The sequence below is a fragment of the Phoca vitulina genome, unplaced genomic scaffold (assembly GCF_004348235.1).
Source record: "Phoca vitulina isolate PV1807 unplaced genomic scaffold, GSC_HSeal_1.0 scaffold12, whole genome shotgun sequence".
Classification (NCBI taxonomy): Eukaryota; Metazoa; Chordata; class Mammalia; order Carnivora; family Phocidae; genus Phoca; species Phoca vitulina.
In genome coordinates, this window is record NW_022589715.1 from 8,906,273 (window position 1) to 8,930,114 (window position 23,842).

Here is a 23,842-nt window from a genome sequence, read left to right on the forward strand (position 1 = left end):
GCAGGCCTCTTCTAGTTGTACTGATTATCAGCTCTCAGTTCTTCCAGGCTCTCTTGGCTTTGCTGGTTATCAGTTTTGGATGCCATCAACCCATACTGGTTTTGGTGATATCTGGTCTTAGCTGTAATGCCCTTGGCTGCTTACATCATTACCTGACATGAGTAACTGCCTGACATGAGTGACTCCACCTTACTCTCTACATTGTGCTTTTTAAATGAAATTATTTTGGTCATAATTCCATATCTGATAGTAAAGATCTGCTTCATTCTTTTCTGTAGCTGTTTTATATGTCTAATTTATTTAATCCTAACTGATAAATACTTGGTTCATTTTAGTCTTTTGCTGTTAAAACTAATCCTGCAAAGAATAAACTTGTTCATGTGTCACTTCACACGTGTGATTGTGAGAGGAGATGTACAAAATAAATTATACCAAGTAAAATAGATGAAAATGTCCTAATTATGTTTTCTGGATTTTGTATTTATTCATATTTCTGTGTTGGTCAAAGCAGGGAGATTCAAGTGAAAAAGGATTTGTGATTTGTTTTTTTGTTTTTTGGGTTGTTTTACTTTTTAGGGATTTGTAATTTGTAAATTTAGGTCTGTTGAGGCCTTTTTTGTCATCTTCAGGGAAAACAACAACAAAAGATGTTAAGTAAGCTCTATGCCCAGTGTGGGGTTTGAACTCACAACCCCGCATGCTTTACTGACTGAGCCAGCCAGGCGACCTGAGAAAACAGTTTTTAAAAGACTTAATGTTTATTGAAAAATAGGTAGTGTTGCTAACATAGCGCTCCACTTAAATTGGCAGACTCTTCAGTTTAGCTATTAATGTTAAAGGAACTTACTTGGAATCTAAAAAAAGATTCTAATAAAGGCAGTTTTCTTCCTGTACAAATTTTTATTATGCCAATGTTTTTATTTTAAGGTGTTAGATTTTTGCAATTTTATTGCTATTTGTAAACAAAATTTGAATTAGCCAAAAGGGTACTGTTGATGACTACAAGTAGTGCTGCTTAAGAAACTAACATAAGAGGGGTGCCTGGTAGCTCAGTTGGTTAAGTATCTAGCTCTCGGTTTCAACTCAGGGCATGATCTCATGGGTCATGGGATTGAACCCCACATTGGGTTCCACTCTCAGTGGGGAGTCTGCTTGAAGATTCTCTCCCTCTGCCCCTCCCCCTGCTCACACTCTCGTCCTCGCTTTCTCTCTAAAATAAAATAAATCTAATAAAAAGAGGAAACTAACATAAGGAAATTAATTACTTAGTGTGCTTAAGCTCATAGGATTGCTTAGTAGAAGAATGTGAGGAAAAATACAGTGAAGAGAAAAATCATATCACAATTTAGCATTTTAAAGTCTACATGTTTAGCACACTTTTTCTTGAATGTTGTCTTTGTATGGTATAATCTTTACTTTGAAATGATTTATCCTCTATGGGTTGAAGTGTTTCCTTCTCTGACCAGAGTCCCAATGCAGAGAAGCACTGAGCTGGATGAAAGTATATTCTATTCTACATGTTGTCCTAAGCTCTCGTGTTCCACAGAGTTGTGGAAATGCCTGTGAGATTTTTCTGGTAATCAGAACGATTTGTCATACTGTGCTAGGAAAGAGGATCTTCCTAATACCTACTGCCTTCTTTTGGACATCCCACTTTCTCCTAGCTATAAAAGGGAAAAGTGGCACCAAGAGAAGGATTTCTCCCCCCTTGAATTCCTCTTTTACAGTTTGATTCATATTTGTTATCAAATCTCCAGAATCGGATTAAAATTTTGTTGCTTTGGTTTTCTCCACATGCCACAGACAGAATGAGCTTTCCAGAACACGACTTGTCATTTTTCTTTGCAGAATCCATTGATCTATTACATTAAACCCAGACTTCTATTCTTGGCTTTTTATTCCTTTACCTTACCTACTCAAACAGCTGTTCCAGGTTTTGTTTTGTTTGTTTTTGTCTTCTTTAATTTTTATTTCTTAACATCTGTTAAAGCAGTATTAACAGAAAATATATCTTTGAATAGAAATGTTTAACGTCCAGATTTCTTTCTCTTTTTTGGGTCCTTTTTATAGTCTAAAGATCTATAAGATCGTATTCTTTAACTTATGTAGAGAGTCCTCCAGTGTTTGTTTCTTTTTTTTTTTTTTTAAGATTTTATTTATTTATTTGAGAGAGAGAGAGCACATGAGACGGGGGAGGGTCAGAGGGAGAAGCAGACTCCCTGCCAAGCAGGGAGCCCGATGCGGGACTCGATCCAGTGACTCCAGGATCATGACCTGAGCCGAAGGCAGTTGCTTAACCAACTGAGCCACCCAGGCGCCCCAGTGTTTGTTTCTTAAGATATACTTAAGAGGGGTGCCTGGGTGGCTCAGTTGTTAAGTGTCTGCCTTCGGCTCAGGTCATGATTCCGGGGTCCTGGGATTGGGCCCCTCATCGGGCTTCCTGCTTGGCGGGAGGCCAGCTTCTCCCTCTCCCGCTCCCCCTGCTTGTGTTCCCTCTCTTGCTGTATCTCTCTCTCTGTCAAATAAATACATAAATAAAATCTTTAAAAAAAAAAAAGATATACTTAAGAAAACTCTGGTTCGGGGGCGCCTGGGTGGCTCAGTTGGTTAAACGTCTGATTCTTGGTTTCGGCTCAGGTCATGATCTCGGGGTCTTGGGATCGGGCCCCACATTGGGCTCTGTTCTCAGCACAGACTCTGCTTCAGATTCTTTCTCCCTCTCCCTCCCACTCACCCTCTCTCTCTCAAATAAATAAAATCTTTAAAAAAGAAAGAAAACTGTGGTTCATCAACTCTAGAGCAGTGGTTCTCAACCAGGGACTGTTTTGTCTCCTGGGGGCCATTCAACAAAGTCTGAACAGTTTTGGCTGTCTCAGCTAGGTGTGGGGGTACTACTGTTGTCCAGTGGGTAGAGGCCAGGGATGCTGCTAAACACTCTACGTGCATAGGACAGCCCGCCACAGCGAAGAAGTACCTGGCTTCATATGTTAATAATGCCAAGGTTGAGAAAACTTGGTGTAGACTCATGGTAAATAATCTTTGCTTCCTTGGTATATGTATTATTTATACAAATGTATGCACTTTGTTTAATTAGGCTCTCCATTTTTACTTTAAATTTAAATTGTATTATTTTTAAAAGTCAAATATATGTATATACTTATATAATAATATCCAAGGCAGTCATAAGCCTAGTTCCCCCTCCACAGTCATTTTCGACTTTTCTCTGTGGCTTCTGTATTAATACCACTCTTACACTGCTACTATTACTTTTTCAATTTTCTAAATCTCTCTTTACTTTCTCTTCTCTTTAACTTTCCTTCGTTTTCCCAATATATCACAACATTTTTTAAACTTAATAATCATTCATTGTATTTTATGAACATGTAAGGTTTTCCCACATATTCTTTTTTTTTATTTTTAAAGATTTATTTATTTATTTGAGAGAGCGAGAATGAGAGAGAGTACATGAGAGGGGGGAGGGTCAGAGGGAGAAGCAGGCTCCTCGCTGAGCCCGATGCGGGACTCGATCCCGGGACTCCAGGATCATGACCTGAGCCGAAGGCAGTTGCTTAACCAACTGAGCCACCCAGGCGCTCCCCACATATTCTTTCTTATACAACCTTTTGCTCTCCTTGAAGTTAATTGTTTTGCCTTTCTTTTAGATTAGTCTTTTTTTTTTTTAAGATTTTCATTTATTTTTTGACGGAGAGAGACACAGAGAGAGAGGGAGCACAGGCAGGGGGAGTGGGAGAGGGAGAAGCAGGCTTCCTGCCGAGCAGGGAGCCTGATGCAGGGCTCAATCCCAGGACCCTGGGATCATGACCTGAGCCAAAGGCAGATGCTTAACTATCTGAGCCACCCAGCTGCCTCCCAGCATTGTTTTTATATGAGAAAATGTCCAGAATCCAGAGCAACTGTAAGACTCATAAGGCTATTGAGAAAAATGCCTTTTTAAAAAAAGATTTGAGAGAGCGCGTGCGCCCGTGTGCGCATGCGCATTTGGGTGAGTGTGGGGGGGGGGCAGAGGGAGAGGGAGAACCTCAAGCTGACTCCCTGCTGAGCCTGGATTCCCCCCCCCCCCCACCTACCCCTTGCGGGACTCCCATCTCTCCATCCAGAGATCATGACCTGAGCCGAAACCAAGAGTCCGACGCTTAACTGACTGAGCTACCCAAACACCCTGAAAAATAACCTTTTTAATGAAAAAATAGTCTTTCGTTGAACAAAGAATGTGTTTAGTCAGACCCTGCATCTTTACTAGTGGTTTTCAAGTTCACTGTGCTTAACGATCACCTGGTGATGCCTGTTTTCCATGTAGATTCCTTGATCCCTCCCCGAGATATTTGGATTCAGTAAATCTGACTAAGGATCACCTGGTGATACTTATCAACCACATGGATTTCTTGATCCCTCCCGGGGATATTTGGCCTCAATAAGTTTGGTGTGGCACTAAGAAATTTGCATTTTCCTAAGCAGGGACCCTAGTGGTCCTACACCATTCTACAAGCTGCAGTGGTGTGAAACTGAGAGTCTTCAGGCACTGGGGAAATGGATACTCATTTTAAAACTTCCTCTTTCATTTATACAAATAGGTAACATCTTTAAATAAAAGAAATATATAACCTGTGTGCACATTTTTACATGTGGTGTTTGAGTCTGTAGGATAATACTGAACATCCTATTAAGCAGATAGCAAGCCGATCGGCACCTGGCGTTAAACATGGGAGTGTGTTGTGTCATAATTATTTATTCACATGTCTCTCTGTCCTAGCACCCTGCGCAATCTCTGAAGCAGACAGAGTATGATCTTTTTCAGTGATCTGTGGGGAAGTATGTTGTCTCTATGGAAATTCTGTGTTGCTGTATAGTTCCTTGTAGAAAAGCTGTATGAATAATTATATAGGCCTGCAGTGATCTTTCTTTGTGTTAAGGTCTTTAATGTATTTTATATTTATATCCTCATGTTTGGATATCTTTCTTCCTTAAGGATTCAAGTGTGGTGGAAGAGAGCTTGAGATTCAGCATCAACCAATTGGGTTGTCTATATTACAGTTTGATAATAGTTCCTTTGGTTTGGGGTTAGCTTAAAATTTATCATATTTTTTTTCTGTGAGCCAGGATTTGTTCAGCATAAAGGAAACCAGCACTTTAAGTATCTTTTTAAGCTACTTTTATCAACAACTCTTGGCATGGTAGTACATGTGTTAATTATATATTCATATTTACTTCATAAAATAATTCTGACTCAACCTGCTTTATTAGCTGTTAGTATATGTACTTGAATATTTTAAGTGTCAGTTTTCATTTTTAATTTGGGAGCAAATTCATAGCTACAGTAAAGGAAATTTAAAAATGAAATCACCTATTATTTTTTCATCTTTGCATAAAAGCTACATTCCCCCCAAATAATTTATATTTCAGATTGGCTGGGTATCCTCTTGATTTTGTAATCATGTTGTATCTCTAAAACAGTATATAATCAGCATTTTGTTATCTCCTAATGTAATTATGAAAATAATGGTTTGATGATTCCGTTTAAATCCTCTTGTCATTTCAGACAGTATGGAGGAGACGAATGCTGTATTGTTTGTATGAATTTTCAATGTCTATTAACCCTTAACATCCAAATGGCTCTTAAAGAAAGTGGTATCTATTAAAATAACATTCAGCTTTTGCTCCTTTTCATTAAAAAAAAAAAAACACCCAACTTTAGAGAACTTTAAAAACCAAGACTTTATTTCTTCTAGGTGATTAAGTATTAAATGTTAGAAATACTGCTCTGTCAGCTGTTAGGCAAAAAAAGTAACTGAAGCCTATTTTTGGGAAGCCCATTTGGTCCGTAAGTGCGCTGCACGTGTGAGGAGCACACACACAGGTCACAGAAGCTTTTCCGTGGCAGCTGTAGATGTGCAGACCTCAGCAGAGCAGTTTCCCCACCCGTAATTCTGTCCTTCCTAAGAGCCTGTCAGGTAATTGTTGACTGAGTGGTGTTATATGCTCTGAAGTAATCATGTTAATTTTTCTGCTTCAGTAATATGCACGACTAAAATTAGTAAAACCAAAAACCCTTATACTCTCCCTAAGCAAGTTAGAGACTTGACAGGATAATATGGAAAGAACACATGCTCTCAGAAGTCTTTTGAAGTGATATTAACTAGAGCTGAATACCAGAAAAAGATGTTTTTATGAGGGGAAATTTTTTTTCAAATATAAGGAATGTACATTTGCAAAATGTTTAGTAAAGTGTAATTTTTGACCTATGTGTTAGCATTTTACATTTTATTTTGCTTTTGGTAATTTTTTCCTTTGAATTGTTTTCCACTCTGCTATTCCAACAGCCTGCTCTTTTAGCTTCCCATTCAATGTATATGTGATGTTTTTGTTTTTTGCTTGTCATTTTTGTGGGGAGCAAGCAGTGACTTTTGTTTACAAAATCAAATGACATTATGACATTTAAAAGATATTTTGTGAGTCCTGACCAATTATCTATAACTTGAAACATCTATCAAAACTCTCCTGTCAAATTTGTGGCTCTACAGAATTTTTCAAGCTAGTGAGAATAATTATAAATGTGTTTGTAATAAATGCCTCTACCTGAATAACCTTAATTTTTCTCAAGTCTAGACAAGCCTTTTTTTTTTTTTTTAAATAGACCTTCATTTTCAAACTCACACCCAGGGCTATGATCAAAGGTAAATGCCATCAGACTTCAGGGTCTGTAAATCTGTAGATCTTTATTTTGCCCTTTACTTTATAGCAGTGTATTTAAATTTTAACTAGGCTTTAGAGCAATGTCAATAAAGGTAAGTCAGTTAATCTTGATATGAATGTGTATTATTTTTAGGTTCTCATATGCATTGGCTACTTAAAAAAATCCAAAGATTATTTTAGGTACCGGTTTGTACAGTGAAGTCTATCTAAAGTCTCTTTTTATAAAATCGCCTCATATTAACTCTTTATAGATTCAGAAACTCACTTCTGATCTGAAGGTTTCATTGTAATCCTTTTTTTTTTTTCTGTAATAGTTAGGAAATACCTATCAAGTGTTTATGTTTTAAAGATTTACTTTAACACAGTTCCTTCCACAGGTTAGCCTCGCAGTAAATATCTACAGACAGTCCTATTTTTTTAGGTTATGCAACACCAGGATTGTAAAGCAAGTATAAGTATATATGTTTATGTATATTCCTAATTGCCATCTGGTTTCTTAATATCAACTTTACATTCTGCATATTCCTAACTTTGTATATGTCATCACTGTGAAGGTGAGGTGGCCTTTCTTACATTTATTCACTTTTTCCCTCTTTCAACAGGGGAAAATGCAGTGTTGCCCTTCTGAATGAGACAGAGTCAGTATTGTCATATCTTGATAAAGAGGTAATTCACAATTACACTTGTTTTGTGTCCCCCCCCCCTCCGAGCCCCCCGATTTCACATGAAGCCCATACCTTTGAGTTTATTTCTTCTTGCACCAAATTATTGCACTGGGAGAGCAGCATTATATAAAAGCATAATGACTAGAATACATTTAGATAATTTTATTTTTCTGGTTAACTGAGAACATTTGGCAAAAACTTCTGTCTGTTTTTTTTTCAGTTGGTAATGAAAGGCTTTATACAGTATGATGATTTAGCTGGTAGTAGAACTATTTTTGGCTTTATGAAACAAGTGACTTTCGTATACTTGGTACTCCTCCCTGTTTTTTTGTTTTTGTTGTTTTTCAAATAAACAGTTTTTCTTTTAGACTTTTTCCAGATGAGATCTTAAATGGTGGTCTGCTTTCTTTCCTAAAATCCCAATAAACTTTGTCAACTAAAAATGTTTCTTTCTGTAAACTTCAACAAGAAACATTTTAAACATTTTTTAACAAGTTGAATGAGAGCATATGCTTCATTGGAGGGAGGAAATTCCTCTAAAGAGAATATTCCACAACGGGAAAATTTCTACTGTTGATGTTTTAGTATTTAACCTTTATAGTTTCATGGTATTTTTGTTTTCCCAAATCTTTATTTTTTGTATGTATGTGTGTATGTATGTATGTGTGTGTATATGTACTTTATATATGTGTGTGTGTGTTTTTAAGGAATTAAAGGGATATATTTTCTTTGAGAAAATCTTTATTATACTTAAAAGTGTACCCTCATCTCAAATGAAGAAAGCATAACTACAAAAGACTGATGCAGACAAGTGAAACTATTGTACATTAGAAAATATAATAGAGAAAATTAAGAGGAAGTAAATATTCAAGGCAGAAAAAATGTTGATAGTCTTTATAACTTACACGTATGAAATTTAGAAAAGAACATAGTAGTGTTTGTCAGGCAGCATATGGATAATAATATGCATAAAGATAATGCTCAGAAATTAGCATTAGTTCACAGAAGCAGAAATAAAAGGAGGAAACATTGATATGTTTCAGTGTATTTTACTGGTGTATTTGACTGTTAAGACAGTGTAAGTTTTTAATTTTTAATTTTTTTTTAAAGATTTTATTTATTTATTTGACAGAGAGACAGCATAAGCAGGGGGAGTGGCAGGCAGAGGGAGAGGGAGAAGCAGGCTCCCCTCGGAGCAGGGAGCCCGATGCAGGGCTCCATCCCAGGACCCCGGGATCCTGACCTGAGCTGAAGGCAGACGCTTAACAGACCGAGCCACCCAGGTGCCCCTTAATTTTTAATTTTAAAAAAGATTTTATTTTTAAGTAATCTCTGCACCCAACGTGGGGCTCGAACCTACAACCCTAAGATCAAGAGTCACATGTTCCACCGACTGAGCCAGCCAGCCAGGTTCCCCAACAGTGTGATTTTTTAAAAAGTAGTATTTTTGCCTTCTGATTTGTTATTAGCAATTTCTATATGCTAAGGATGGTAGGAGATGAAAATTTGCAAAGGTCTTTAGGATTTTTTTCCTGTCCACTGATTTTTAAGCACTTGGTCCTGCATCAGTCTTTGGGAGAGGAACTGACGTCTCTGGCAGTGTATTTGAGGAAACTTTTTTTTATTCAGAGGGAGTTTAGTAAAAATAAAACTGCTTATGTTATATTCTTTTTTCAATTTGAAAAACACTTTTTTTTTTTTTTTTAACTTTTTACTGCTTTATCTGTTATAAGACCATCCTTGAGAAAGTCTGGTTTTTAAAACACTGAGATTGGCATATTTGAAGATGGTAACTCAAAGGACAACTTTCTAATCACGATTTTTTACTTCTTGAAAAATTATATTTACATTTTAAACAATTTCCCATATCAGGCAGCACATATAAATTTAGAGAGAGCGCATGTGAGCGAGTGCAAGCAGGGGGAGGGGCAGAGGAAGAGAGAGGGGGAGAGAATCTTAAACAGACTCCACGCTCAGCACAGAGCCTGACGTGAGACTCACGACCCTGAAATCGTGATCTGAGCTGAAATTAGGAGTCAGTCGCTTAACTGACGGAGCCACCCAGGCACCCCAAATTTAAGGAGTCTTAAGCAACCTATGTGACCCTAAATAATAATTTCATCTCATTTTACTGTCAAGTATGGCAAAATCCTATTTTTATAGAACACTCTGCTAACATTTTTCAGAATAAAAGTGACCAGAAGCGTGTCTTCTTTTAAAGCCGATGGCGTGGCGGTGGCTCTAGTCAGCTACTAGCATTCTTTGTTGCTCCTGTCTTCAGAAACACATAATTCTGATTACATATTGATCACCCCCATCAACCTGTTAAGCAGGTTGATTTATATATTCTGCAGATTTTTCTTTTCCCTAGGTAGCATTTTTTATATGCATGAATTGTCACATTGTTGTGTCTTCTTAGCAGTTTTATTGTTTAAGCTTTTCTTCTGACAGTGACCCATGATTAAAACACAGCTCAGTTTCTGGTGGGATGGTGTTACCTTGTCCAGTTCTCTCCTTTCCCTTTATCACAGTCTGTAACATCCTGAAAGGAGAAAGCTTTACAATCGGGCAGGTTATCTCTTACTTGCAGCTTGCTCACCAGGGTCTTGGTAAAGTGCTGATGGCAGAAACAGGCCCCTCCAAGATAAAATGCAGAGAGTCGGGCAGTAGAGGACCCTCAGAGTCATAGCAGGAAGCAGGGACAAGACTTTATAAGACATCCAGTGGTTTTGCAGAATTCAGCAAAGCCCTGGTGGCCTGGCCATTTTATCCTTTAGGCTCAGTAACTAGGGCCTTTTTGCATTTTAAAGGACCTTGAAAAGTTAGTGGGTGTACTGGTAGTGGTAGGTATAGGTATGTATATATACCTATTTATATATAAATATGAGTGCTTCAGGATTTAAAAGAGAACTGCAGACTTAGAATTAATAAATGTTTAAATAATACAATGTGACATTTTAATTTAAGTAAACTGCGTGTAAGCTCAACTCTTCTAAATTTTATTTAATGTGAGATGTGTATGCATTCTATCATTTTGATAAAATGTGTATGGACACTTTAAAAGTAACAGTGCCTGGTGTCCTCATTATTTGTTTGGTGTGGGCTTTAGAGATTGAAATGATTGCTCGATTGCAGGTGTCTTACTTTGACTTACAACTTAGCTTTGCTAGCTTTTCAGAATCTTGTTTTAGAGCAGTTAAATGGTTTTCTTTTAGACTAAAATGAACAGCAAAACTTTATAGTCTACCTTTATTGTAAGCTATTTATTTTTGCTTGATTTAATTTTATGCTGTTCTACATGATGACAGTAACATTTTTTCTTCAAGATCTATGAATTTATTCACCAAAATAAAATCTTACATACTCTCTGAAGTTTATGGTTTCATTATCATGATATTGGCCTGATTGCTTTATAAAAAGTAGAAGGAATTAAGTTTACCTAAATATTTTCTGTCGTTTTTTTTTTTCAGGACACCTTTTTCTACTCATTGGTCTATGACCCTTCAGTGAAAACACTGTTAGCTGACAAAGGTGAAATCAGAGTGGGGCCTAGATATCAAGCAGACATTCCAGAGATGCTCTTAGAAGGTATGTTTTCCTTTGGGTTTCAAGTGCTGTGAAAACAAATGTGTCTTGAAACTCAAATATTCTTTTCCTCATCTGGGAAAGGAAACTTTTAGGCTGAAGTTTAAAAGTTGTAAGTTCTTCCACTTACAGAAATACAACAAATAGCAACAGAAAATAATTTGAGCAGTTGTTTGTTTATTTTACATTTTAAGGAGTTCTCTGGCTGTGTTTTCCTTTAATTTAATTTAATTTTATTATATTATTATTTTTTTAAGTAGGCTCCAGGCCCAGCACGGAGCCCAACGTGGGTCTTGAACTCACAACCCTGAGATCAAGAGTCTGATACTTAACCATCTGAGCTACCCAGGTGCCCCCGTCCTTTTAAATGCAACTTTAAGAATGTTCATATTGTTGAACTTACGTCTTAATGTGACACATACATCCCTTGAGGTCCTGAATGTGCCCCTAAGTCATCTTTTTGAGGTGGCCTGGAATCTAGTGAACACTTACATTTTGGTGGGGATTTGGGCTAATCTGGGTAGTGTATGTACTGGAGAGATTCAGAGCTTTACATTTTAAAAACATCTTCTTAGGACGTAACTTTCCTTTCTCCTATTATAACTGTACACTCAAAACCTTTATTTTCTGATTTTAAAAGTAAAACATTCTTTTTTTTTTTTTTTTTTTTTAAGATTTTTATTTATTTATTTAACAGAGATAGAGAGAGAGCACAAGTAGGCAGAGCGGCAGACAGAGGTAGAGGGAGAAGCAGGCTCTCCGCCAAGCAGGGAGCCCGATGCAGGGCTCGATCCCAGGACCCCGGGATCATGACCTGAGCCGAAGGCAGCCGCTTAACTGACTGAGCCACCCAGGTGCCCCAAAGTAAAACATTCCTAACAATAAAAAATAAAACATAGCAATGTATAATGTAAGAAACGAACACCATCCCCTTTCCTTCATTGCAAACCCCTATTTCATGCCTGTGGTGTTTTGGGTATGTTCACACTGGCCTGCCCCCCACCCAGGACTGGTCCACATGCAGCTCCCGCCATGTTGCACATGATCTTCTGCAACTGCTCTTCTCAGTTAACAGTGTATCTTTCTTTAGCACCTTTGCACAGGAGTAGAGTGACTTTTACTCTTTTCAGTGACCCCGCAGGTCTTAGGAATGTACTGTCATTCCCTCTTCCAGTTCCCTATTGATAGATTGTTAGGTGTTTACATTTTTTGATGCTACAAATTGATGCTGCTAGAAAACTTATATTTGTGCTGCATAAATATCTTTTCAAGCATGACTTCTTGGAAGTGAAATGGTATATACATTTTACATACTAAAAATGCTCCTTTGCTCTTCAAAAAGGCTGGGTTACTTGGCGTACAAAAGAACCAGGTGCTTTCACCAACGCTGATTGTGAGGGATTTTTTTCACCTTCCATTTTTTCCCCACATTTTGATGTGTCATTGTCTTAGGGGTTTTTTGTTTTATTTTGAAGTTGAGATTATTGCTTGCCTTAGTTATCTTTAGCCCTCCTTCTTTAAAGTCCTTGTGCTTTTTCTACATGGCTATTTATCTTTTTATGTATTGGCAAGAATTCTTTGACTATTAAAGGTAAACAAACACAGAAGTATTTACCCTTTGTCTATAAATATTACAAACACCCCCCACATACACTTAATTATTTCATTAATAAATTTTAATAGTGATTTTATTTATTTTTTATTATTTTTTAAAAAGATTTTATTTATTTATTTGACAGAGAGAGAGACAGCGAGAGCAGGAACACAAGCAGGGGGAGTGGGAGAGGGAGAAGCAGGCTTCCCGCGGAGCAGGGAGCCCGATGCGGGGCTCGATCCCAGGACCCTGGGATCATGACCTGAGCCGAAGGCAGACGCTTAATGACTGAGCCACCCAGGCGCTCCCCACCAAAATGTAATAATAGTGATTTTAAGTTTAAATGTTTTATTTATCTTTTTGTCATACAGAAATTTAGAATTTATTAGTCTTTTCCTTTAAGGCCTTTCATGATTTGCGTTATTTACAGAAGGCCTCCACTTTTACTTTTGCCCTCTGATTATTAAAACATATGAGTTCTTCCAGGAGCGCCTGGCTGGCTCAGTCAGAGGAGTGTGTGACTCCTGATCTCAGGGTCGTGAGTTTGAGCCCCATGTTGGATGTAGAGAGTTCTTCCATTGGTTCTTCTCTCTTTACCTTGCCAACTTCTAAGAAAATGTGTGCAGAAAAGTCAAATCAACAGATACTCAAGAAGGGGTCTGTGAACTGTAGCGCACGGGTGTCAGGGGTTGGCTGTCGGTAACGCCAGGCCGCAGACATCTTTGTTTTCATGAACTTAAATACCAGGAAAGGTCAGTCAGTAAAGAGTAAGCTTGAAGAAAAGAACGCTGTGTCTTTGCTCACCTGTGTTTGGAAATGATTTTGAACAGACTGGGAGTAATGAACCAGTTTTTTATAGGTTGAGAAATTACATTTACTGGCATTCTTATCTGTACAAATCAACTTATCTTCCAGAAGTAATTTTTATGTTTTTAGTCCTTAATGTTTGATGTTAGACTTAGATCACTGTACCTAAGTACTTGTTCACTAAATATTATTTTATTTTTTAAAAACTTGATTTTTAAATTTTACAAACAATGCTGTAATGTGAATAATGGATAATTTTGTACTCCGGATATAACTGGCAAATAAAGTAGAATTGCTGAGTCATAGGGTATGTGTGTTTGAAATTTTATATAAAATGCCGAATTAATTGTCTTCCAGGTAGTCATTTACAGGTGGGTTTTTTTCCTTGTTTTAATTAAGGTATAATTTATATGAAGTACATCCCACCCTTTTTAGTGTGCAGTTCTGTAGTTTTGAACAGAGGTATATGTTCCTAGTGAGATAGTTCAGCAAGTCCATCTGTGCACAAGCCAAAAGCCAGGAAGGTCCCTTGTGCCCATGTGTGCATAAGGCACCTAGCCCAAGTCCTGCATCCCCTAAGCAGTCTTTGTCACTCCTCCCTGAATTCTCATCCCTCCCATCTTAGAACTGTGCAGATAGGTCGTTCATGTTATCTTTTATACTATTTTTTTTCTTTTATACTATTTTTATTATTTGACCTCAGAAATTTAAAAATCAACATCTGAGCTTTTGATTGTGTGGTTCTCCCTTAAGCACTGAGCATAAGCCTTGGTGTATAGAAAGCCTGGAAACTTTCGTGTATTGCTCATGGATAAATGTTGAACCCAGGTAATGAAGTTGGATGTTTCAAGTAACAGTGGGCAGAAGAATCAGATCATAGAATCTCACAAGATCCTGTTTATCTGAAAGACTCTTTAAATATGGTATTTACCCCTGAAAGGCATAAAAGCTGGTTAAAGTTACATAATTTAGAAAGCATATCTACCTAGATTAGTATTTTAAAAAATGATTTTAGGAAATAAAATGATACATAAAATGCAATAATTTATTCTACAGTTCTTCTCAAAATGGACTTGAAGTTCTTCTGGGTGAGAGGAATGTTTCTCTCTTTTTTTTTTTGAAGAGAGGAATGATTTTTTTTTTAATAAAGATTTTATTTATTTATTTGACAGAGAGAGACGCAGCGAGAGAGGGAACACAAGCAGGGGAGTGGGAGAGGGAGAAGCGGGCTTCCCGCTGAGCAGGGAGCCCGATGCGGGACTCGATCCCAGGACCCTGAGATCATGACCTGAGCCGAAGGCAGACGCTTAACGACTGAGCCACCCAGGTGCCCCAAGAGGAATGATTCTTAACAGCTTGTGGCATTTGGGGAGTTATCTGAGAAAGGCATACTTTGTATTTAGAAAATGTGATTAAATGTTCATTAATGTAATAGATCTTTTATAGTTCTTTAACAAGTATTAATTACCTTTAACATAGTGTTTCTACTGGCAGTCTTCTGGGTGGGTGGTTTATAAACTTTACTTAGGTAATAGAACACTTTCCCCTAATGAAACACAACACAGTATGACCTTAAATAAAATACGAAAAGCCAGGTTGTTGTCGGTGAGGTAGGAGAGAAGGCCTCTTGGATCTCTCGAGATACCCCAGTGAACCTTCGGATTGAGAGAAGGACACGCTGAAGGCCGCTGTTCAGTACTCCCCTCCTAGAGTCCTGTCTTTTCACCCAGAATCGCCAGAGAAGCCACACAGTTAGAAGTGCGTAGGACAAAGTCCCTTTGCTACATAGCCTAACAATGGGGCTCCACTATATTCTTTTTGCTTCTTCCCATTTTTTAGATTTTAAAATTACTTTACTGAAAATAATAGGAATTGTGGTAGAAAGCGCAATTATGCTGAAACCAAAAAGTAGTAGTCCCTCAGATCATCCCTCCTTGCTCACTGTCAAACACTGTTACTAATTTAATACGTTCTCCCTGTTTGTTACGTAACTGTATTATATTGAGATCCATGAAATTATGTTCAGTGTTTTATTGTGTGATAGATCCAAGTTTATCTATCTCTTATTATATGTTTTATGGTAGGGTAAGTTTCCCTTCATTGTTCTTTAAAATTTCCTGTGTGTTGGTGGGGGCAGGGTGCGGAGGTATCTCATCTCAGAGATTTTTTTCTGACTGTTGAATTTTTTTATCAGTTAGTCAAATTCTTCTTCCCAGATTTCATTAGAATTCTGATTGTAATTGTATTAATATTTTCTATTACTTTGGGAGGTGACTGGTCATTTCATAATATTGAGTCTATTCCTATGAGTCTACATGGGTCTGTCTTGAGGTTTTTATTCTGTCTCACTGGTTTGTTAATATTCTAGTAACTCACTGTTTTAATTATAGTGACTTTGTAGTGTGTGGTAATAATCTGGTGAGGCTAATTCTCCTCTTATTTTTCCAAATAAACTTTATTATCAGCTTGAATCTTCCTTACTATGTTTATTGGAGTTTCAGTTCATTTTTAAGTTAATTTAGGGAGAACAGACTTTTGATGGTTTTGAAAAATCTTAATTAGAAATAAGGGATGTGTTTTTCTCTGTTCAAGGCTACTTTTTTGGGTCTTGTGGTTTTGTTTTATTTTTCTTGATATAGTCATATAGATTTTATACATTTCTTGTTAAGTTTATTTTTAAGTTTATAATTTGTTAGCTGTAAGTATTCATCTTTAACAAAGAAAAACACCATATTTTCCATCATAAATGAAGAAGTGACTTTGGATTCTTATTTCAGCTTAAAACATTTGGCATATCCAGCATGTTTCATTTCACTTGTAATCAGGCAACTCACTAGATGCAAGATTAAAAGAACCCCCTTCTTTTTTGTAATTAATATATTTTCAGGGGAGAAGGGTGTAGGGTGGCAAATAGGTCATCAGCAGTTAAACCAGTCTTGGAAAACATGGACATTACCATCATAGAAACTCCTATCGTAGCTAGTACCTGTTTGCAGGGAAATTAAATAGCAGAAATATCATACTCAAGAACAGATATTTAGGACTTGCTGCAGTCTGGGTTTACTAACCCTTTTGATACTCTTGAGTGGGTACGTTTTGACCAGTGGCCAGATTCTGATTTGCACTGGCATGGGATATAGAACTTGAATTAATATCCTGAGTAGGTGGCAGCACCAGCACCGTGCTGGAATGTATTCCAGGCTTGCTTTGTTTGTGAATGTGTCTTGATGGATTCTCAGACATTGTTGCGGCATTTGTCTTGCTAGTGAATAAATCTTTTTGTAGCTTCAGAATTTTTAAATTCACTTATGGCTTCCCACCATCTAACAAATTCTTGAGATCTAGAAAGATCGGTATGTAGTTTGCAAAGGAAGGTAAAAGTTTCTTTGAGGTTTTAAATCTTTTATTGAGTTTGAATAAACCACCTAGCGAACTTTGCATTGAAAAAAGATGTGCTGGTGGGGAGTTTTGATTGATTTCTTCACTGTATTATTTCACTGTAATACTGAAATTTTAAGAAAAATCTGTTTACGTATTAAATTAAAATTTGTAACTGCTAAAAAGTATTATAACATTAAATTAATAAACTCAAATGACTGGATTTACAGATTTGGGTAAAACCTGGCAGTAATCAGTTTAGCTGAGTAACCTGGGGAAAACTAACCCCTTGAAGTTCCCATTTTCTCCTCTTTAATGATAGTGTATGTGCACACATCCTAGTACTGTGATGATCCGATGAAGTAATTCCTGTAAAGCATTTCTCAAAGTACCTGACTCTCCTTGTTCGCTGCTGCAGTTGCTTCTCGCCTGGCCCCCACTGCCTACTGCTACTAATTAAATAACTCTTGTGGATACTTGGGGATTTCGGGCAGTATCTATCTTTGAGAATTAAAGAATTAAATTAGTATAGTCTCTTCTGCTACAATATATGCTTTTGAAATTTGAATTAGTTCATATGCAGTTGATAAATAGGGAAATATGAATGTAGTGTGGAAGTTGGGTCAATTTATAGGAGACTTTCCCCAGCAATCAGGGAAGCAAGTGTTCTTTCTTTTTTTTTTTTTTTAAGATTTTATTTATTTGACAGAGAGAGAGACAGCGAGAGAAGGAACACAAGCAGGGGGAGAGGGAGAGGGAGAAGCAGGCTTCCTGCTGAGCAGGGAGCCCAATGTGGGGCTCGATCCCAGGACCCTGGGATCATGACCTGAGCCAAAGGTAGACGCTTAACGACTGAGCCACCCAGGAGCCCTGGGGAAGCAAGTATTCTTACAGATAAAGAGAGTTGAAGAGAAAAAAGATGGAAATTCTACAAGAAGGGCTTTCCTCTAGTGCAAGTAGTGGTTGGTTTAGTGGCCTCAAAATCTGTGGCACTTTTCACTATGGTAAAACTACATGGGGAAGCTTAAGAGTCCCAGATGAAGGGGGGCTTGCAGATTTTTCACCCAGTGTTTAAGAAGAAACCCTGTTTTTTTTAATTTTGTAGAAACTGTATACACTGACCTACATCGCGGTGGAAGAAGTGTGAGTCCGGGGTTTAAGGAGATAAAGGGTCAACCAACCTTTAGTTTTGTTGCAAATGGTGGTAGAGACTTAACTGTGCTAGTATTTTTATTAATGAATATTACTTTTTTTTTAAATACTCTGGTTACCAAGTATAATAGGTTTTCAAAGTTTTGTTTTAAAACAGTTTTATTTGTTTTTTTTTTTCCCATAAACCCTATTTTTCTAGTATGTAATTTTGGAGGATGTGCTTTTCAACAATGTGGTGGATGTTAACTAAAGAACTTCAACAATGTGGTGGATGTTAACTAAAGAACACCAGCCTGTTGATTGCAACCATGTAGAACAGTAATTCTCAACCCAGGGGCAGGAGACATTAGACAGTGTCTATGGACATTTTTGGCTGTCAGAGCTGGTGGAGGGAGTGGGGTGTGGGGCACAGATGCTAGTGGCATCTAGCGAGTAGAGAGGCCAGGGATGCTGCTGGTCATCCTGTAATACACAGGACAGACCCCCACAAAGAGAGTTACTCATCCCTAAGTGTCGATAGTGCTGAGGCTGAGAAACCCTGCGGTAAGGGCTCTTGGCAAATAGTCAACAGTAAATGCTATTTTTTGGTTAATATTTATGTTATTATAATAATACTTAATTCTGAAATACAAGTGATTGTGTGATCTAGTCTGTTTCTATGCTTTTCATTATTTTTGTACCAGGACAACATTGTTTAATTACTGTTGCTATATATTATAATCCCATCCAGTTTAGTCAATTCTTTTATTATTCTTTTCATAATAATATTCTTTGATTTGCAGATATTAATATTCAAATTATTTTATTGGCTTCCAAAATTAAATTTTGTGAAATTTAACCTATTGGGGTACTTGTACAAAAAAGATAGCCTTAGGATTTTAAATCTTTAGTCTTTTTGTCCTCAAGTTATCTTCTTTGAAAGTTTTGTAATTTCTTTATATAAACATAACTCCAATTTTATTTCTTAGTGTTTTATATTTTTGTTGCTGTAATAAAAAAATATATTTTTACATTATATTTTCTTTGGAATGGCACTTGAGTTTTTTATATTCTACTTTTATTGTGCCTTTCTAGTTACTTATTCTTTCATAATTTATTGAGATATAATTGACATATGACATTGTGTAAGTTTGTGTACAATTTATATATATATTCAATTTATATATTGAATTTATATAATTTTTATATTACTGCCATAGCTTAGCTAACACTGCTATCATATCACATAATTATTTCTTTTTTGTTGTGGGAAGAATTAAGTCTCTTACCAACTTTGAAGTTTATAGTATTGTTGACTTAAAATCACCATGCTATGTATTGAATCTCCAGGACTTACTTAACTACTAGTTGGACGTTTCTACCCCTAAACAACAACATCTTCCCAATCTCCCCATCCTCCAGCCTCTGGTAACCACCGTTGCACTCTCTGCTTTAAATCTCACGTATTTGTCTTTTTAACTCATTATTCCTTTGATTCATAACTTAAAACATTGGCCAGAACTTTCAGAACAATATTAAATAAAAATGCTGACAAATGGCATCCTTGTGAGGTTCTGAATTAAATATAACATAAAAAGTATAGTACTCTGATGATTGATACAAAGGAAGTGAAAATGAATTGTGTTTAGAACAAAGAATATTTCCACTTCTCTAGGAAAGGTCCTATAGGATGAGTTCCATACAGCTTTAGTTCTTCAGGGTCTTTGAACAACATCATGTGCTCTTAGATGGTAATACCGAAGAAGTATTTTGTCCATATTTCCTTCCTTCCTTCCTTCCTTGTCCATATTTTCTAGAAATCTTAAAATATAGCTGGAGGGTTAGGGCTATCACATTTAAAATCATTGCTGAATCTCCTTTTTTTTTTTTTTTTTAAAGATTTTATTTATTTATTTGACAGAGAGACAGAGACTGCGAGAGAGGGAACACAGCAGGGGGAGTGGGAGAGGGAGAAGCAGGCTTCCCGCCGAGCAGGGTGCCCGGTGCAGGGCTTGATCCCAGGACCCTGGGATCATGACCTGAGCCGAAGGCAGACGCTTAACGACTGAGCCACCCAGGTGCCTCTGAATCTCCTTTTTTTTTTAAATTATGAAGAACTTATGAAGCAAAAACAAGGTGCTGTATACACTAATGCAGTTAGTTGGTAAATACATGTTTTTTAAGAACTCAGAGATTAGGGAGATCGTCATGGGCTGGTGTGGGACTAGATTGGAATTGTGCAGATTATCATAAACGGAGATGGGAAGTGAGATTATTACATTGACTACAGTGAACATGACCAGATCATGAAATTAATCTTGGTCCTGTCTCTGGCTCATACCACAGTTAACTAAGAGCATTCCAAAGATTATTGCTAGTTTGGCTGAGAATTTAGTTTTATAGATTCTAAATAGGTTTATAAAAGAGGTTCTTAAGTTTTTCCCCTGTGAAGAAGTGATCACACTGTGATATAAATGTAATTAATTATATGGTGAACCCAAAATGGGAAATTCTCATTAGCTGAGAGTGACTGTTTGATATGGAACATTTCTGCATTTATTCTTTTGTTGTTGTTGCTGCTATTTTTGTTCTCATCCCATGGCATTGTCTGCATTTTAAGTATTAGTATGAATGCATCCAGGAGTGTTTTATTATTGTTTGCAGCAATTTTATTTAGAATTCTTATACTGAATTATCTTTCTTTTTTTTTTTTTTAAGATTTTTATTTATTTATTTGAGAAAGAGAGCGTGAAAGAGAGAGAGAGAGCCTGAGAAGGGGGAGGGGCAGAGGGAGAAGCAGACCCCCTGCTGAGCAGGGAGCCCGATGTAGGACTCGATCCTCAGACTCCAGGATCATGACCTGAGCTGAAGGCAGTCGCTTAACCAACTGAGCCACGCAGGTGCCCCCTGAATTATCTTTCTGCTGTATGCTGCAGAATATATGGATGAGACTGAAATGTATCAACTAACCTGAATTTGAAAGTAAAGATCAGTTTTACCATGACATTCTGGAGTATATAGTGTAACAGGGACTTAATACTGAATAGTATCATCATTTAATCATCTTGATTTCATTTTATCATTATTATCTTTTTTTTTTTTCCATTTTACTATGGTAAAATGGTAAATTTACTAGGATTTATCTTGTTTTATTATTCAGAGATTACAGGGAAGTGTAAGTGTGTCATTCTACTTTCTCAGGTTTCATGCAGATTGCAAATTTTTTGGGTTTTAACTGAGCTAATGTTGAATGTCTTGGCTTAGATTGCTGAGAATTGTAATCAAAAACAATAAAAAATGAAATCCTTTCAAACACTTTAGATCTCTTTGGCCTAGTACTCGCTCTGTTCTGCTTGTGCTTCTTTATGTTGGGGGTGGAGATTGGCTCTGTGGTTGAACAAGGGGCAAGCTGGGCAAGCCCCACCCTGACGGCGGTGGCTGACTTCGGAGACCGCAGGTGGAAAGGCTGGGTCTGCCGCCCTCCCCTGCCCCCTTTCTCCTGCTGAGCCACTGATACCTGCTTGCTCCTTTACTAGGACTGAGCACAGTAGAGCCTCATAGCCAGGCTTAGTCAGTCACCAGGGATGTTTAGCTTTAGAGTGTATCATCAGTGCCAAGCGCTCTGCCCCATGTTATAGGTGCAGTGATCAAAAGTAAAACAAAGCCAGCCCCAGCCCCCAGCCTAATGAGAAATCCATGGCTATAAATCAAACTCCCAGTTGCCTCCCAAGTCTCTTTTCCTTTATTATCCTTTCTCTGGACATTAGATCCTGCCTGATGGTTACATTTCCTTGAGAGAGGTTCCTAAAACAAAGCATCCTGCATTATTGTCAGTCTTTTCCTCAGCCCTCACTGCACTAGCATTCCTGCTTTCTCTTCATGCCTGCACTACCAGTTCTCAAGACTTGAAATCTACCCGCCACATAGATCTCTTCTTTGCTCTCCTTCGTCACTGTCAGTGCCGTATTTTGTCTTTGTCAGGTAGCTCTGTAGAGCAAATCACATACCATTGCTAACTGTGAGATATGAAGTTTGGTTCTGGTCTTGTCACTCTCCTACTGAAAAGGCTAGTGCTTCTCATTACCTCGCCATAAAATCTGTGTAGAATCTTCAGTAGTATGTTCATAACCCTCTTCATTATCTCCTCCCATTCCTCTTAATGTGCTCTGGACAAAAAGAGCTGCTTTTCTCTATATCACATTTTATTTTATTTTATTTTTTTAAAGATTTCATTTATCTTTTGACAGAGAGAGTGACAGCGAGAGAGGGAACACAAGCGGGGGGAGTCGGAGAGGGAGAAGCAGGCTTCCCACCGAGCAGGGAGCCGGATGTGTGGCTTGATCCCAGGACCCTGAGATCATGACCTGAGCCGAAGGCAGACACTTAACGACTGAGCCACACAGGCGCCCCTCTCTATCACATTTTAAAGCCACATGATTTTGCTCACGTTCTCATTTCTTTAAGTCCTTCTCCTTGCCAGTGCACTCAGATCCTTCAGTTCTTTTTTTTTTTTTTCCAAGATTTATTTGTTTATTTGAGAGAGAGAGAAAGTGCGAGCAGGGGGAGGAACAGAGGGAGAGAATATCCAAACAGACTTGTGCTCGGTCTCATGACCCTGAGATCATGACCTGAGCCAAACCAAGAGTCAGATGCTTAACCAACTGAGCCACCCAGGTGCCCCTCAGACTCTTCACTTCTTAGCAGATATGCCACCCCCTTTATGACATCATTCCCTAACTAGTCTGAAGTGGTTTCTCTAATCCTCAGAATCTTACAGCCGTTTCTTTCTTTTTTCTTTTTCCTTTCCTTTCCTTTCATTTCCTGCCCTCCCTCCCTCCCTCCGTCCCTCCCTCTCTTCCTTCCTTCCTCTCTTTCTCTCTCTCCCTCTCCCTCTCTCTCTCAGAGAGAGGGAAGGAGAGGAGGGGCAGAGGGGGAGAGAGGGTCTCAAGCAGACTCCCCACTAGTACGGAGCCTGACATGGGGCTTCATCTCACAATCCTGAGATCAAGACCTGAGCCAAAACGAAGAGTCAGACGCTTAACTGACTGAGCCACCCAGGCACCCCACTTAACAGCCATTCCTGTATGTCCCTTATGGCATCTCTTTTTTTTTGTTTGTTTCATAGTTACTTATGCGTTAGTTTTACCATAGTGAAAGTGTCTCATGGGAGGAGTGTTTCCTTTTTTGTCTTTATATCCCTCTATATGAGGCTTTGTGCCTCACACATGCAGCAGGTACTCAGGAAATAAAGGTTACTGATTAAATGAAGATCTCATGTGGTTGGTTTGGTTGTATTATTATCAGTTCACTTTACAAAGTGTTGTCCATCTGCTGTCTGAAAGAATGTACCAGAACCACAAACATTAACCTTACATTGTGAATGCTGTGGTGACCACAACACCGTATGTGACAGTTGCTTTGTTAAGTAACAAGACTCCCATTTCCTTTTTTCTCGGACAGGAGAATCAGATGAGAGGGAACAGTCCAAATTGGAAGTTAAAGTTTGGGATCCAAATAGCCCACTTACAGATCGACAGATTGACCAGTTTTTAGTTGTAGCACGGTAAGTATGGCACTGTTGACTCAAGAAATATCTTTTCATTTTAGAAAAGAATTTATAGGTGTATGTATATTCCTTTCCTTGTATTCTACCTTTTCCACTGGTTGTGTTCTTTTTCTAGTTATGTAAGAAGACCTAATTATGTATCACACCACTTCCTAAATATGATGAACCATTAGTTTTTGTTTGAGAATAGATTTATTAATTTACTGATTAAGAAAAATAATAAATGCTTCTTGTAAAAATTTGAGCACTAAGGAACAGTATAAATGAAATTCAACACCTGAAATCCCTTCTCTTTAATTAGAGCAGTTATCTCTTTTACTCTAGACCAGGATTATCAGGTGTCAGTAATAATGTGCACCTCGAATTCCTCTTATGGCACTTGCATATGAGTAGGGCCTATTGCTA

General features: G+C 37.7%; 1 protein-coding gene across 7 annotated transcripts in view; it reads left to right on the forward strand.

Annotated features, from left to right (window-relative positions):
- MTA3 (metastasis associated 1 family member 3) overlaps positions 1–23,842 on the forward strand; it is a 236,587-nt gene that overhangs the window by 124,080 nt on the left and 88,665 nt on the right. For all 7 annotated transcript variants that reach the window (XR_004300276.1, XR_004300277.1, XM_032410402.1 and 4 more), the window contains 3 exons: positions 7,314–7,377; positions 10,847–10,964; positions 23,332–23,434. Coding sequence is in view for 5 of the 7 variants with exons in the window: in XM_032410402.1 (XP_032266293.1) it covers positions 7,314–7,377; positions 10,847–10,964; positions 23,332–23,434 (285 nt within the window). In the remaining 2 variants the exon portion in view is untranslated. The remainder of the gene's footprint in view (positions 1–7,313; positions 7,378–10,846; positions 10,965–23,331; positions 23,435–23,842) is intronic.